The sequence below is a fragment of the Frieseomelitta varia genome, unplaced genomic scaffold (assembly GCF_011392965.1).
Source record: "Frieseomelitta varia isolate USP_RPSP 00005682 unplaced genomic scaffold, Fvar_1.2 scaffold_803, whole genome shotgun sequence".
Classification (NCBI taxonomy): Eukaryota; Metazoa; Arthropoda; class Insecta; order Hymenoptera; family Apidae; genus Frieseomelitta; species Frieseomelitta varia.
The window spans coordinates 51,217-66,633 of NW_025110594.1; the positions used below are offsets into that span (position 1 = coordinate 51,217).

General features: G+C 35.4%; 1 protein-coding gene across 8 annotated transcripts in view; it reads right to left on the reverse strand.

The window, feature by feature from the left end:
* The window catches only part of LOC122536142, a 32,918-nt gene that overhangs the window by 16,218 nt on the left and 1,283 nt on the right, over window positions 1-15,417 (reverse strand). For all 8 annotated transcript variants that reach the window (XR_006308335.1, XM_043668273.1, XM_043668269.1 and 5 more), the window contains exons 2-3: window positions 8,126-8,350; window positions 6,674-7,251 (exon numbers count right to left, since the gene is read on the reverse strand). Coding sequence is in view for 7 of the 8 variants with exons in the window: in XM_043668273.1 (XP_043524208.1) it covers window positions 6,674-7,251; window positions 8,126-8,348 (801 nt within the window). In the remaining variant the exon portion in view is untranslated. The remainder of the gene's footprint in view (window positions 1-6,673; window positions 7,252-8,125; window positions 8,351-15,417) is intronic.

Below are 15,417 nucleotides of genomic sequence, written 5' to 3' on the forward strand. Positions count from 1 at the left end.
AATTAACTAAACATGGAATTACCCTGTAATCTTGTGATATTTGTTTTGTAAAAAACCTATCAACTCGCGAAGCAATTTTTATATTACACAATTGTTGAAACCACCAAGCTTATCCATTCACTATACAGATGCTACAGAATTTCATTAATTTTAAATTAAATTAAATTAAAAATTACGGATTTATTTTAGTAGGAAGTGATTTCTGGCTCACTCTGTAGAATGTTTCCACGTTTTGAAACCAACGATCAAATAGATCAGTGCATGATCCCTTTTCGCTAAAGTTATGGTAGTTTAAAGTATCATGTTATGTGTACACAGTGACGCTTCTCACTGTGCGCATAAAAGACAGTTTCGACAATTTAAAACAGCTCTCCGAACTGTTTCCAACGTGTTCTTATTATTTTTCGTTTCGTCAACCGAGATCCGTAAAATTAGCGACTGCACGCGCGTGCATTGGCGGCCACGTGTGTTTCATTTCGCGCATATAATTCCATGTAAATCCAGCCTAGAGCCGCTCGGCGATTTCCCAAGCGGCTAGAAACCTTTTCTTGCGTCGATCCTGTCATTAACTTCTGCACTGGCCGAGAGATACGAAATACGACTATGAACTTTCATTGTTGCGTAATTGGCCACGATTTCTTGCGCGCTTTTTCCACTGGCTGTCTGCCGATATATATATATATATATGTACATACGTATGTGCTCTCGTCGAACACCACGGGAGGGTCGTACGTGCTGTTTTATTCAGCCGTGAACCCTCCGACTCGAACGTTAACGCGAAACGAAGCTTCAGCTCACAATCGGTTCGGCTCGAATGCTCGAGCATTCTCATTGTTGCAACTATCATTGGTGCTACTTGTTAGTTTCGGATCACATTTTCGATTCGTGGAGTAGGAGAAATTAATCTTCTAAGAGATTCGAAGCTTTGCATTCTTTACAATATATAATATTCATATGTACGTTTGTATTCAATATGAATTCAGCTATATCTTTTAAATATTCAATATATATAAATGCTTTGAAATACGCGATGAAACTCTACATGTGTACATATATTCATATATACACTTATATGAATATGGAAGAAGACATTAATATCATGTTATATGTACAAACTATAAACATTCATATTACATTATACATATATGCATATGATTCGTGCTCATACGTTGTGATTTGAATGTACGTCACCATGTGAACTATGTACTATATACGTACATATTTTAAAGCATCTATTTATACCGAATATATATGTATACATCGTATGATACGTGTGTTCACAGTTACAGTTGTATAGAATAATATATATGATATGTATGAGTGCAAAGCTTCTGAAATACACGTACACATCTTTTATAAATTTGGTAAATATACATTACTACAAACACTATTTTATTCGAGTGTGTGTTCGTTGAAAATTGACCAAATATTAAGACAGTTTAGAAAAATAACAAAACGGCGCGCGTTGTTATGAAATAAAATATTACAATATTATCATTTATGTTAATATTTCTAGAAAAAAAAAAAAAAAAAGAAAATTATATCCATGAAAGTGTCTCTCGACAAATTCAAGCACGTAGATTCAGTAATTTGATCACGCCAGAGACAGCAAAAGAGTGGCGAAACCGCGTGACCACCGTGATTTTAATTCTGTCCAGCAACCACGCGCGTAATGACTGATATGAAATCGAAACTAGAGTGCCTTAATTAGATAGACAGGGGCGTGTGCACTTCTATTGAAAGTAGCTCTCCCGTGGAAAGGGAAACCTCGAAATATCGTTCTATTAACACCGTGAAACCGTTTCACGGACAATGTATCGCAGTTGAATTCCGAATTTCACTCCGAAGATTTCCTTCGCGTGATCTTGCCGCGAGGCGAGGAAAATAAAATTGGGTTGGTTTTTGCGGTACTTTCAGGAAAACGAAGATCCCCCCGTTTCGTTTGCAGTTTCTACACAAGTTTCTACACAAACTTTCACTTGGATAATTCGAAAAAGTAGGGAGTTTTCTTCTTTTGTAGAACTGATAATTAATAAATTAGCCTCCGGACGTTCAGGTAATTTCATATTTCGACGAGCGTAATTAAGTCTAATTCGTTCACGCAACTAAATGTTACAAGTACTCTACTTCCAATATTTGATTTTTTTCTTTCATTCCCTACAAACAGCAATGTCCTGTGATTATACAGAATGAATCATTATATTTGAGATTCTGTGATCAAATATGATGATTCTGTCCACTTTCTGTCAAGAGTGATCGGCATATTAATCTTCCAGTAGATACATGCTTTCAATAAATATTTTATAATTTTCGAACACAAATTTTATCAGCGTAATTACAACAATCGTTCCTGGTTACACTGTAAAATAAAATTTCAAAATATTTTATGCAACGCGCATAAAAATGCTTCTATGGTTGCTGTCAGAATATTCTCTGTACAATAATGTAATATAATATTGTAACATGTTTCATATAGTATAGAATACTTTCAAATATCAATGTCTTCACGCACACAATTATTTATACAATAATATAATAATTATTATGTCTTTCATACGCAAAGTCTAAACTTTCTTTCGTCCATCATGAAACGTATTTTTAAACGATAGTGTGAAATGCTTGCGAGTTCGTTTGGGATTTAACGCGAGTCGTCATCGAGATTGATTGGAGAAACTCGCGATTGTTCGTGGACAAAGACAGAGTAATAATTGCGAGATAAAAGGCAAAGAGGAGAAACGTATACGACGCGCCCCTTATTCTGGAATCACTTAGAGAACCGATTCGCTTTTGTAGCAACAACGCTAGCTACGCGTTAAAATATACACCGCGTGCACCACCGAGTGCATTTTTCGAAAGATTCGGAGCAGAAAATCTGTTGCTGGAGATTGCGTGGTTGGCATAATTGCCGGGTAAATGGAGATTGAGAAGACCAGAGACGTGCTTTCGAGAACAAGCTTTCGATCGTCTCTCTCTAGCTCTCTCTCTCTCTCTCTCTCTCTCTCTCTCTCTCTCTCTCTCTCTCTCTCTCTCTCTCTCTCTCTATTGGAATTTCTTTCTTAGATGTTTCGAATATTTTGTAAAAAGCACGGCGAATTTTACCTGTTAATTAATTTGGAGTTAAATATTTGTTAATTTAGATATATTATAGTAGAGTTCAGATAATTTGTAACATATAGATAACTATACAGTATAGTTTAGGTAATTTAGATGTTGGTTTAGGTACCAACCGGAATTTTTTTTCTTTTTCTTTTTAATTGCTATGCTCTACATTCTACAGTCAATTAAATTATATAAAGCGTATTTTTCAACGGCTCTTTTGCACTACATCGAGCCAATGTTGTTAGCAAGTCGGGGTGTTAATAAATTCACTTGCATAACGACAAGTTGACTTTTAAAACAAGCTAAGTTGCAGAGGTGGATCTTGTGAATTACAAAACAGCTAGGAGATTACATTCTAGGTGATATTTTCAAAGTTTTCTACTCTTAATTGTTCAAATACACAATAGCACATATAATACAACACATTTGTGAGTGTAATACTGTGATAAAATTCGTGTCCCACTATTAAAAATCGATCCAGAGTGATCAGATATTTATGAACGACAGCGCACTTTGCTTTTCGATTGTTTGTAGGAGTGTTACGATGTTCGAGTCACCTAGAATTCGATTTTCTCGTTCGATCGAGGTCAACTCGATTGACAGCGATTTGCTTTGCACGAGGTGTCGAAAGGAAAGTGCAACACAAGCAAAAAGCCATCGAACGTCTGAACGTTGGATTTATTCTGTGCCAGTGTCGCCAGGTAATCGCTTATGCTTCCGAGTCATCGTGGAAACGAGTATTTCCTGATCGATGCGCTTAGAATCCTTTTCACGTTCGTTTTGGAGAAACGTGCGGAATTCCGAGATCGAAATGCGATCGATTTCACGCTGAATCGATTTGTGCTATTGCGATTTCTAACGTTAGAATATATTAATAAATCACAGGAAATTAAAAGATAATTAATAATTACAATTAACGAAATTAATAATTATAGCAAAATAAAATTCTGAAATTCTATATGAAAGTTCTATATTAAATATTTTGTTAATTATAATATCCTAAATATTAATAAACTTCTTGAACTCTTTACTCTGAAAAGTTATTAAGTAAATTTAACAAACTCTATTAAAAATCAGATTTATTCGAACTTCATAATAATATTTTATCTCACTAACAACGGGAATTAATAAATTTAACTTACAATTTAATGTAGAGCTTTTTGCTGAAAAAAATTTAACGACATGAACTTTTATGTATTGTATTTGTATTGTAGAGAAAGGAATTAAAAAAAAAAATCTTTTCATAATATAATTAATCGAACTTAATGTAATTTATGCACTCGGCATTAAACATGATTCTATAAAATCATTTTATGAGATAAGTTAAATCGTAAAAGTTAATGAGAAAAGTAAAATTGGAACTGGGGTAAATGTTCGTTAGTAGAAATCAATTACTACAACTTAACGCAATTAACGAGGAATCATTAGCGGTAGTGAGACCTCGAAAATGAGGTTACGAAAGATGTTTAAAATGGAACGTTCTATTTTTCTATTAGAAAAAAATTCTTTGCATCTGAAAGATTAAGATTCCAAGATACCAAAATTCATAAGATACGCGTAATACACGTAAATATATAAAATATTTAAAACACAGTGTCTGTAACAAGTGAATAAATCTCTAGCTAGGTTCTATTCTTTAAATTATCTTCGCAAAAATATGAATTTCCATAAAAATCCGCAGTCTAATAATAAAATCCTTCAAATTACATCCCTGATGAACGCGTTAGTTTGCAGAAAATTGCGTTTATAGTATTTAAATTCAAGGTAATGCCAGAATTTTTGATTCGCGAGAGTTTATAATCCGATTTCATTTCAAAGTATAAAATTCATAAAGATTTCAAAGATTTATACTCTTATTATGATACATCAGAGATGCATTATGAATACGTTTGAAAGAATTTCTTCAATTTTTTGAACGGAAAGAATTTTTTTGAAGCAGAAGCGATGAGGAGTGCTACGAACGACGGTGATTTCAACGCGTGGATCGCAGCAACCTAATTCAGCATTAATCGCGATGATAATGAACGGGATACGTCACACGAGTGATTATAAATATTAATGAGGAAGGTCAGGGGGAAGTTTCTCTGGCGACGAGCTTGTCATCCAACGAATCTTAATCGAGTTTGATATCGAGGTCGTAATCCATATTAGCTCACACTTTCCAATATATATATATATATATATATATATATGTATATATATACATATGCATACGGTATCAGTCGTGTATAATGTTACTCCTCGCGTTCGTGCATTGCATTTTAATGCTGGAATTTCTTTATTAATTCTCGTTTAAACGCGCTTTTAATATTATTAATTTTATTAACTTTTTTATTAACTCGTGTCCTTATTCTGCTTTATTAAATTCATTCTTTTTATCGCTTTACATAGCGTGTTATTACTGCTTTTTACTTTTACCGATCTCTTTTTTTTTTTTTTTGAGAGAGTGATAGTAGAAAGAGATTCTTTCTCGATTTTATGAATATATTAAAGAAATTTTCTCCAGTTTTAAAGAACGAAGAGCAGAACTGAGTGCAGTTTTTTTTCGGAGTAAAAGCGACCGCGTTTGAATTTATTTTCTAGGATTTTTAATCTCGCGCCCTTTTATCCTTACACTTCTCGCAGTAAACTTTCATTTTTAATTTCAATCGACAGAATTTTTTCACTTGCAACTGCAATTATAATTGTAAATTCAGAATTAACAAAATAATATTCGACTGCAGGGAATACCTATTTACATATTCTTGTTCCCTTTGAATGCTGTGAATAATTTCGAATACCATTCGACAAAGAATCATATATGCATTCAATGTAAAAGGAAAGTATCGGTTGTTTGTTTGTCTCCCTTTTTGGAGTGCTAACTTTCTCATTGATGGACGGAATTCCGGTGCGAAAGAAAAAGAATAAAACAGTGTGATTCGTTCACTTCCGGAGGATGGGAAGAGCTAGCTTCCGGTTTTCAAGGGTACCCTTGTAACACCGCTTTAAAAATATATTTCTACAATTTAAAACATCGAATATTTCTATCCTGATTAATTTTTAATATTGAAAATTAAGAATATGTTCGAATGTCGAATCGTTACAAAACTATCTTTCTAACTGGATAGCAATTTTTTAAGCTGATTTAACGAACGAATCGAATTAACGATCAATTCGTGTAACCGCAAGTAGATTTCTAATTGCGCGTGAAAGATAATTGGAAATAAATTAGATCCGTCGATTTTAGTCCTGTGTAACACTGTCACGGTTCGTTGCATGTTTGCAATATTACGAAATACGCCCGTTATAGTCAATAATCTGGCTCGTGATATCATCGTTGATTGATGAAGTAATAAATCGAACAATAAATCAAATCGTCAAACAGTGCTAAGATTTAGCAGTGTTAGCAGTGTAAGCTTATCGCTTTTTGTAAGCTTTTGCACTTTCTCATCTTTCACTATTCTCTTTTCAACTTAAAAAAAAAAAAAAAAAAAAATACAATTGCGTTTAAAATGACCAAGAAATGACCACGCTCTCAATCACAACAGAAATAATAAAAAGGAATAGAAACATAAGAGACCAAATAGATACTTACTAAAATCGGTAGATACTGGAAGAAATAGCACACGAAGAGAATGCTATAGATCGTTGACCTGCCGCTAGCTTCGTCAATCTGGACTCTCTTTTTTCGCAAACAAGCTCTGCTGTTAGTGGATCCACTGGTGCACGACCCGCTCGAGGGATCCCAATGTTGAGGATGGCATTCAAACGCTCCTGACGAGTTCTTCGAACTGGTCTCCGACAGATCCGACACTGATTTCAGCAGCTCGGCTTTCGGCGTACGACACACGCTCCTGATCAAAGCCATCGACAGACTGATCACGGTCGCTGCTACCAGCAGACATCGCAGAGAATTCACGAAGACTCCGTACTTCAGAGAGATCTCCTGGGCGAGAAAAACGCATAGATCTGGTTCGAAGTTGAGGACACCGGTGACACCGACGCAGGCACTGATCACGCTCAAACTGACCAGATGATACTTCAGATGATTCTTCGTGAGGTTTAGTGCTTCTTCTCCGACGCTGATCGCGGTGAAAATCGCGATCGAGGTTAGGGTCAGTTCTTGCAGGATGCTGGAAGAGTTTAGCATCCAGACTAGGGTCGAGCAGAATTCTGTGAAATAAAATTGCGAATAATCATTTAGTTTTATACAATGTGATAGGGTTTCAATGAATTAATTAATTTATATTTTATAATTGTATTACATAAATGGATCAATTGAGGGACGAGAAATCATTAGTTAATTAAACGAATGAATCTATATTTGGCAAAATTGATTTCATATTTTAATTTGTAACATCTTGTGAAAACAAATTTAAAATCAAGCGTACCAAATATGAACACATTCAATTGCCCAATAATTTCTTGTACTTTGATTAACTTTACTTTAATTTAAAAATAAATCATCAGATATCCAATATTGATATTGATAATTGACAAAAATTAAACTATGTTTCGTTTAGAAAATTGAACTATAATACATTTAGTCTTAATTAAGTTAAATTTATATAGAAAATACAAAAAGACTGCTCATTTACGATATAAATTAATAATATTAATAGTTATTAATATTTTGTAACAATTTCAATTTTAATAATTCAGTTAATAATTTCATTTTTAATAAATTGTAATAATTTCACCTTTTTAAGCGAAATAAATTCTTCCTACGAAAAGAACAATCAAATTTTATCTATACCTTTACCCTAAAATTCTTCTTCTTTTTTTACTTTTAAATATCTAATAAGTTTCCTACGAAAGTCATTAATATTTCCGCAATTATTTTTCTTTCGCTAAGTTTCCTAATGCGTCGATCAACTACTTCCAAATTGCTTTTATTATATTTAGAAAGAATGCACTCTAGGCATAAGATAGTTGGCTGTCTATTCTCAAGCCTCTTCAAATCGCTTTCTCTCCAGACACTCCTATAATTTTCTCTTCCCGCGATAATGATAGAGTCGCAAGATACGTAACTCCGTTGTTTCATTACCTCCGAAGTGATTAGTCGGCCGAATGAGCGTAAGAATGGCGTAGAATAGCAATCCGAGCTGGTGAACCAAACTCTCGGAGAGAATGGCCACCGTGAACACGTCGATCTTCCTCTTCGCGGAGGACGGTTGATTCTGATAGATCAAGAGCGACCAAGATAGCAGCAGGATGCATATCGGAGAACCTACGCAGGTGGGCAGCCATTCTCCTACCTCGCTTCGCATCTCTAAAATGAAGAAACAAATGTTAGATTAAAACAAATTAAGATTGCCCTAAACTTATTTATTCATACAAATAAATTATGTAACAAATTGTTATATAATTTAATTAACTAATCTAAAAATTATATTACATCATTCCTTGTAAATAAATTGCGAAGAAGAAATGACCCACTTAAGGACTAGTCTCCTTATTAATACTTAACCCTTTACGTCCAAAATTAAACCCGCTACGACTTTTTCTTTTCACTAAATTGTCATGTCGTTGCATAAATTTCGGCGTATTGTAAATTAATAAATAATTCACGTTCGTCAAGTCCAACTTTATTGATAGTTACGTCGTGTATATTGATTATCCTTGTTCCATTGATTAATTTCAATTCGTCGAATGAAACGCAAGGGAAATTACAGGTTTTAAGGAAACCTGCTCGTTTCATCGACGTGGTTCTCGTCAGTGAGAGTGGCAATGCCTTAATCTCGATGAAAGCTCTCGCAATTAGCGTCGCGCGTGTCGAATTATTACATCCTACGTGTCGGAGGGAGAACGGCGAGAACGATTGTTAATCAACGAAGTTATTACCGCGGGAAGAAGGAAGTTTTCGGTCGGTTTCACGTAAAATGTCAACGAGACGCGAGAAAGAACAACATAGCGGAAAGACATCGCGTGGAGGAATCGTGATTTTTCTTCCCCGTTCTAAAAGCAAGTACGTACATATGTTCAGACTCTGGTCGCTTCTTTCGCCTGTTTATCCCGACTACGCTCAGCAACTTTCTATTCCGCGAGCGGCTGTGGTCTAATTTATCATTGGGACCGAGTCCAGTCGAATTCCGAACGAATCGTTCGACGTCGAGTTTTATTTAATTTCGCTGAAATTTATCTTTCAGTTTCTATCTACTTAGGTAGGTTGGAGCTTTTAATTTTTCTTTCTGATTCCCAATCTTCAAACTGACGGATCGAAAAGAATTTTTTAACGTTCTTGAGTTACTTACAATTTTCGAGAAAAAGAAGAAAAGATATGTATCACTTTTCCAACTGCCGCGTGATGTAAAATCATTTTCGAAAAGAACGAACTCGCGACTGTCGAAACGAAACCAAGTGCATCTTTTTTTACGAAGTTATATCGACCAGCACCACTGTTTTTAAATATTATAGTCAAATCGTCTATTCTGTCTTTTTGTTTTTTTTATATAATTCGTTGTAAGGATAATTACGCAACAAGGGAATTTCTCCTCGACGTTCTGTTCGAGGCAGTTTCTTGAACGAAACGATTTACCAGGGTCGCCAAGGTTTCTAAAAAAAGAAAGATCCAACAGGGAATGGAAATAAACACGCGAATATCAGGCGAACGCCTCGTGAAATCTTTCCTCTCGGTCTCGGTTACTTTCTCGCGGTCCTTATCGTGTGCATCATCGATCGAAAATTATAAATGTGTATCTTTCATCCGCAGTGAACACACTTCCGAATGGTCCCGGATAAAATATCTCCTCCTCGTTCGGAATCTGCTCACTTTCATATTCGATTAATGAACCCGGGTTACAAAATCGACTAATCAAAAACGTTGAAACGTCTCTCACAATTCCATTCGGGATATTTACGAGATCGTTAACGTTGGGTTATTCCGGGAAATTTAGGTTATTCTTGCGGAAAATTGCTGTGGAGACTATATATATATATATATATAGGTAGGTAATAACTTTAAAACGTTGCTTATGTAAGAGAAATGAAAATTTCTGATAAGCACGGAAAAATTGCCACATGATACTTGCCAGAGAATATTTTATAATTCTTTCAAAGATTGAACATTTAATTACGTCCATATCGCATGTTATGGAAAATATTTAAAAAAAAATGTATTCACGAAATAATTCTACGACAATTTTGCAAATTTATGAATGTTTTATAAGTCTACAAGCTTGTATGATTCAATAAGAAAAAAAGAACCATCTGAAAAATATATTTCTACGAATAATATCTTTAATATCTGTAGGAAAAACAAAGAGACTGTCGTAACGTTTCAAGTGGCGCTTGGTCGTAGTGAAATTAGATTCAAAGTAGAAAAGTCACGGAAACCAGGTTAATTTTCCTACCACTGATAACAATGTCGTTCGAAGAAACCGGTTTGAAGATCTTGTCTCCATTATACTCGGCTCTTTAGCTCGATGTGAACGTCATTCTTTCTGCCTGTTTCTGCCGGAAGTAGGTTACGCCGAAGAAAGTCCACAGAAACCCGCGCGTCTGCCACAAAAAGGATTTACTTTCGCAGGAATTTGGGCAGGTATCGCTAAATTTTCGTTTAGTCCAGCCTCAACGAAAGAAATCACCTAAGGAAAGAATTCTTCTTTCGTAGAATGATATTACTACTAAATTTAAAGGATCGCCGAAAGTTCTGAAGAATTTCTAGCGTTCTAGAGAATCAGTTTTGTAAAAAGCTATAATCTGAAGAAAACATTGAAACTCTACTTGAAACTCTATTTAGCAAAGTGAACAATCAAGGGATCGCACGGAAGAAATTCTATTAAAGAATTATCTATAATTCTACTTTTGCTGTGAGCTGAAAATAAATTAAAATTCCAAATTAAAGTTTTAAAGGGAAGCATGCAATTTCCTAGAAAGTCTAGCATTTAAAGAATTACTTAAAGAAGCAATTGAGATTTTACTTTCAAAAGTAAACAAAAACTACAATCTAAAGAAATTGTTGGGACTCTAGTTTATATAAGGTGAATGTTCACATGATGATCTCGCATAAAGAAATGTCTAAAATTCCACTTAAACGGTAGAAAGTTTAACTTTTCAAAGAGTTATCTAAAGCAGCAGTTGAAATCTTACTTTTTTCAGTAAGCCGAACTTTTAAAGAACTATCCTATTTTCGTAAAAACTTAGAACCGAAGCACTCAAGAATCGAATTCTTCGGATAAAATTCCCCAAACGTTCCTCCAGAACCACCCGAAAAACCAGTTTATAAACTGACCAATTTACAGCCTGGGATTCCTTCTAAAAAATTCAAACGTTTCCCTGCAAACGTTAAAAACATCTATGAAAGAAGAAGAAGAAGATTAAATTTAAAAGCCATCGCTTCCTAATCACGTGGATCGGGACTCCAGACACAGATAGAAGAACACGTTTCTCACCGGTCTGTTGATCCATAGATCACGAGGAACAGCGGTGAGAGGTGTGTCGTTCGATTAGCCTGGAATGCTGGAAGGTGTACAGCATCTGAGCAAGGTCAGAGAAAAAAAAAAAAAAAAAAGAAACGTTGTGCGTTCGTCGCAACGAAGGCACATGAGATCATCGAGGAAGATGCTAATGTCTGCGAGGCTTGACCCTATTCGAAAGATCGAGAGATCGAGAGATCGAGAGACCAGTTCTAACAGAATGAAGTTCTTGTCAGAGAGATCTGCAGGATGAGTCTTAATTGCTTGTCAATACATTACGTGATGAATGTAAGCGTCAAAGTAAGTAGAGAACCTATCAAAATATATCTGTACGGACTGATTCTTGATTGCATGTCAGTATTTCAGGTGGTGAATTTATTTACAAACGAGTAAAAAATTATTACTGAAGTAATACATTATTATTATATATCGTTGAAGAAATAAAATGGATTAAAATATTAGAATATTTATACAGAGTGTTTAATTGCAATACTCATCAGATGATAAAGTATTGATCTCACGTTAAAATAAATAAAAATATTATGTGAATCTACAGCGGTTTCAAGAAGTACACTCGATATTTTAAACTGCTGTAACTAAGAAAAAAAAAAAAAAATCGCACAATCAACTTTAAAGGAGCATTATAAAAGGAAAACTCCAATTTTTAAATTAAAATTAGGGCGAATTTAGTTACGAGAAAAATGTTTAAATTTGTGAATTATCTCATAAACATATATGTTTAAATGTTTTCAATTATCTCTCAAATTTGTTACGCCTTCCTGAATTCTGACAATGAAAACCAACTCTTTTTTTCGTTTCTCCTTTCGTTAAACTATCGAACAATTGTGCGATCGATTTTTAAGACACCAAAATTGTCTGAATCAGCATGTTCATCGAATCACGGGCTCCCAAGCTTGTTTTATATCTTCGTAACGAAAATATAAATCCCTGCGCGAAACTCAACTTCCACAAATTCGAGCGACCGTTTCTGATTGGCCGTTCGGTAATAATAATTAATCGGTAGCCGTTCGGGATTCTCAATTCAAAGTATCACACCGTAAGCGCTGGCGAAACCAAGGGAACCGGCAATTCCCGCAATTACCTCTAGTAGGATGAAATTATGTTTCATGATTGTGACCTCTGGCCAATTAGGGCTTCTATGCTTCGAGCAATCAACCGGCCTACGTGAAAACGATATTTAGTGTCACAAGTATCATGCCCCCGGCAAAACTGGATGCTCTAACTCGGTCATGTGAAACTCCGTCGCCCACTCTTTCACGCGTGGTTGTCTCTCCGTGCTTCTTTATCTTTCGCGGAAGGAATGTCCCTGTCTCTTCTCCGGAGGGGGCTTGGAAAGGATTCTGGCCTCCACCTTGAAACCGATTCTCACGATGGTTATGCACGATCCCCGCAGCAGCAGGAATTTCGTTTCGCCAGGTAAGACGAGAGCAGGTTGAAGTATGGCTTGATCGATATATGCGAGTACGTGCACGGTACGTACGTATGTACATATGTGGATTTTTGAATTCAGTGGTTCGAGTGGAAACGTAAGTTCCCGGTGAATTTCTCCGTCGATCGGGCGATTCAAAGCAGAAGACGAAGAGGAGAACTGATTTTAAAGAAATGTTGATCTCAGCTCAACTTTTTGGAATTGAGAGAGACGATAAAAATGTAAAAGTGTACAAAATTACAAATGAAGAAAACATATTTGTAATGATAATTATACGGAATTAGAAATTTCGTTTCCCAAAAAAATTTCTTTGTGATTTAAAACTGCGGCGAATAATTATATAATTTGTCTTTGAAGAAATTTTTGATGAATTTCAACTTCTTGGAATTTACAAAGTTTCTGAAACGGAAAAAAGGTGCTGCAAAATAGTTCTGGCAAATCAAAGAATTGATTGTTAAATAATTTTTCTATCGATCGAATGAATTACGGCGTCCATGATGAATAATCGTTGAAAAATTTCGATGAAAAGGATCGTATGTTAAATGAGCAGGGAATAACGAAAATATATTAACTTTCAAAGTTGCAACGGTTCAAGATAATTCTAGCGAATTAGACAACTTTCTAATTATCGAAGAATAGGTTCCCAAAGAATTTCTCTATCGATTGAACGTTTCTCAAAGAAGAAACCACGAATCATAGTTTTCTTCGAGAAATATTAATTCTATTTATCTTAAGAAAAAAAAGAAACATAAAAACACTCTCCTTCATTTATAAATTTCTTTAAAATAATTTGTAGATTATTAAATATTTCTTGGATGAAATAAAAAGTTTGTTGAACCATATTTTTCTGGAAATTTTCAAAGCTAATATCACAACAATGAAGTTTCATACGTTTTATTACGAATTGAAAAATCAGCGAGTTTCTATTTCTGACAAATTCAGGCAGACATCCGTGCCAAACGGTGCCAAAGGAAATACAAAAATACAAACGAACGATATGATCGAAGTTCCGAGTTTCAAAGTTTGGCCGAATATTACGAGAGTGCGGCGAGAGTTCCAAGATTATTTTAGCGGATGATAACCCCTCTAATTCGGGTTGTTGGCACCGGTACGCGGGGTGATTGCATCGTTGAGAAAAGTAGGTTATGAATACCGGCGAGAAAGTAACCGAGAATTGATCTGTCGTATCGTCGGGAAAGATTAGGCGCGGCCGGTCTGCATCAACGATCGCATTATCGCGTTGAACGTGCTTTTGCCCGCTTCGCTGGCCGTCTCCGAAGATTCAGGACGGTCTTTGTACGGCTTCGAGCTCCTTGGTGCATCGATACTACTCTTTTTTACGGCTCGAGCCACCGACAAGCAAACAAGCAAGTACGTACTTAACGTGCGTGCCAAATTCCATTCGGCCAAACGCAACCGTGCTGTCTATGTTCCGCATGCTTTCGAGGTCAGGGAAGAACGACGGCTATTTCACGGACTAGGAATCTTCTTTACAGCTATTGAACCCTCCTATGGGACTTTTTCCACAATTAAGTGGATGCTATTGGTATTGGAGGAGTCGCAAGTTGCGAATTTAGAGATGAAACAAGCTCGTGATTAGATTGGTAGATTTTTTTTTTTTTTCTTGAGACGATCAAATGAGTATTGTTAGCGAGATCTTACGAGTCACGAGTTACGAGTTGGAGGCAAAATTTTTTTTGACGGACAATTGAGTGAGTATTATTAGCGTGATTTCACGAGTCGCAAGTTACGAACTGGAAATAAAAGGATTGTGATAAATCCATTTTTAGTAGATTTTTACAACTTCGAAAGGAGAAGGACTCGATATGACGATTAAAAAGGAAAATTTGCGATAATCTACGAGATGTAATTAAGTAATACACATACTTATGAACACTTTTCTAGTCTGATTGTACTATTATAAAATTTATATTCATTCTGTTTTAATACTAAAAAAAGTTTATCCTTTAAACAGTTTTATTCATTTTGTAATCTCTCCCTCGTTAAAAAATCCAGAATTAAACTTCCAGAGCAATATATTGAATCCGCCAATATAACCCGCGAGTTCTTTTCTCGGAAAATTCTTCAATTGATCGCTTAAGAACACGTATCCAGTTCTAAATAACACTGGATTAGCGAAAAAAAATTGCAGAAATATTTTTAGAGGCTGATATTCACTATTCGTGTGGGATTGTACCGTAAGAAAAACATGTTTCTCCTACGTAATAGCAGCTAATACGAATATGTGATTACTTCCTTGTTACTCTTTGCGAACTACACGCGATTATTTTCAGTTTCGCAGACCGAAACCGCGAAACACTGGCAGTCGATCGGACCGAAAATCAGAACGAGGTAAACGGCTAAAACAGTAACATCCTGCGAATCAGAATTTCACAACAAGGCCGAATTAGAATTAGAATTTCACCGTGGAACGAGCATAATTTCGAAATTATAGTAACTGGGGTCGGCGTA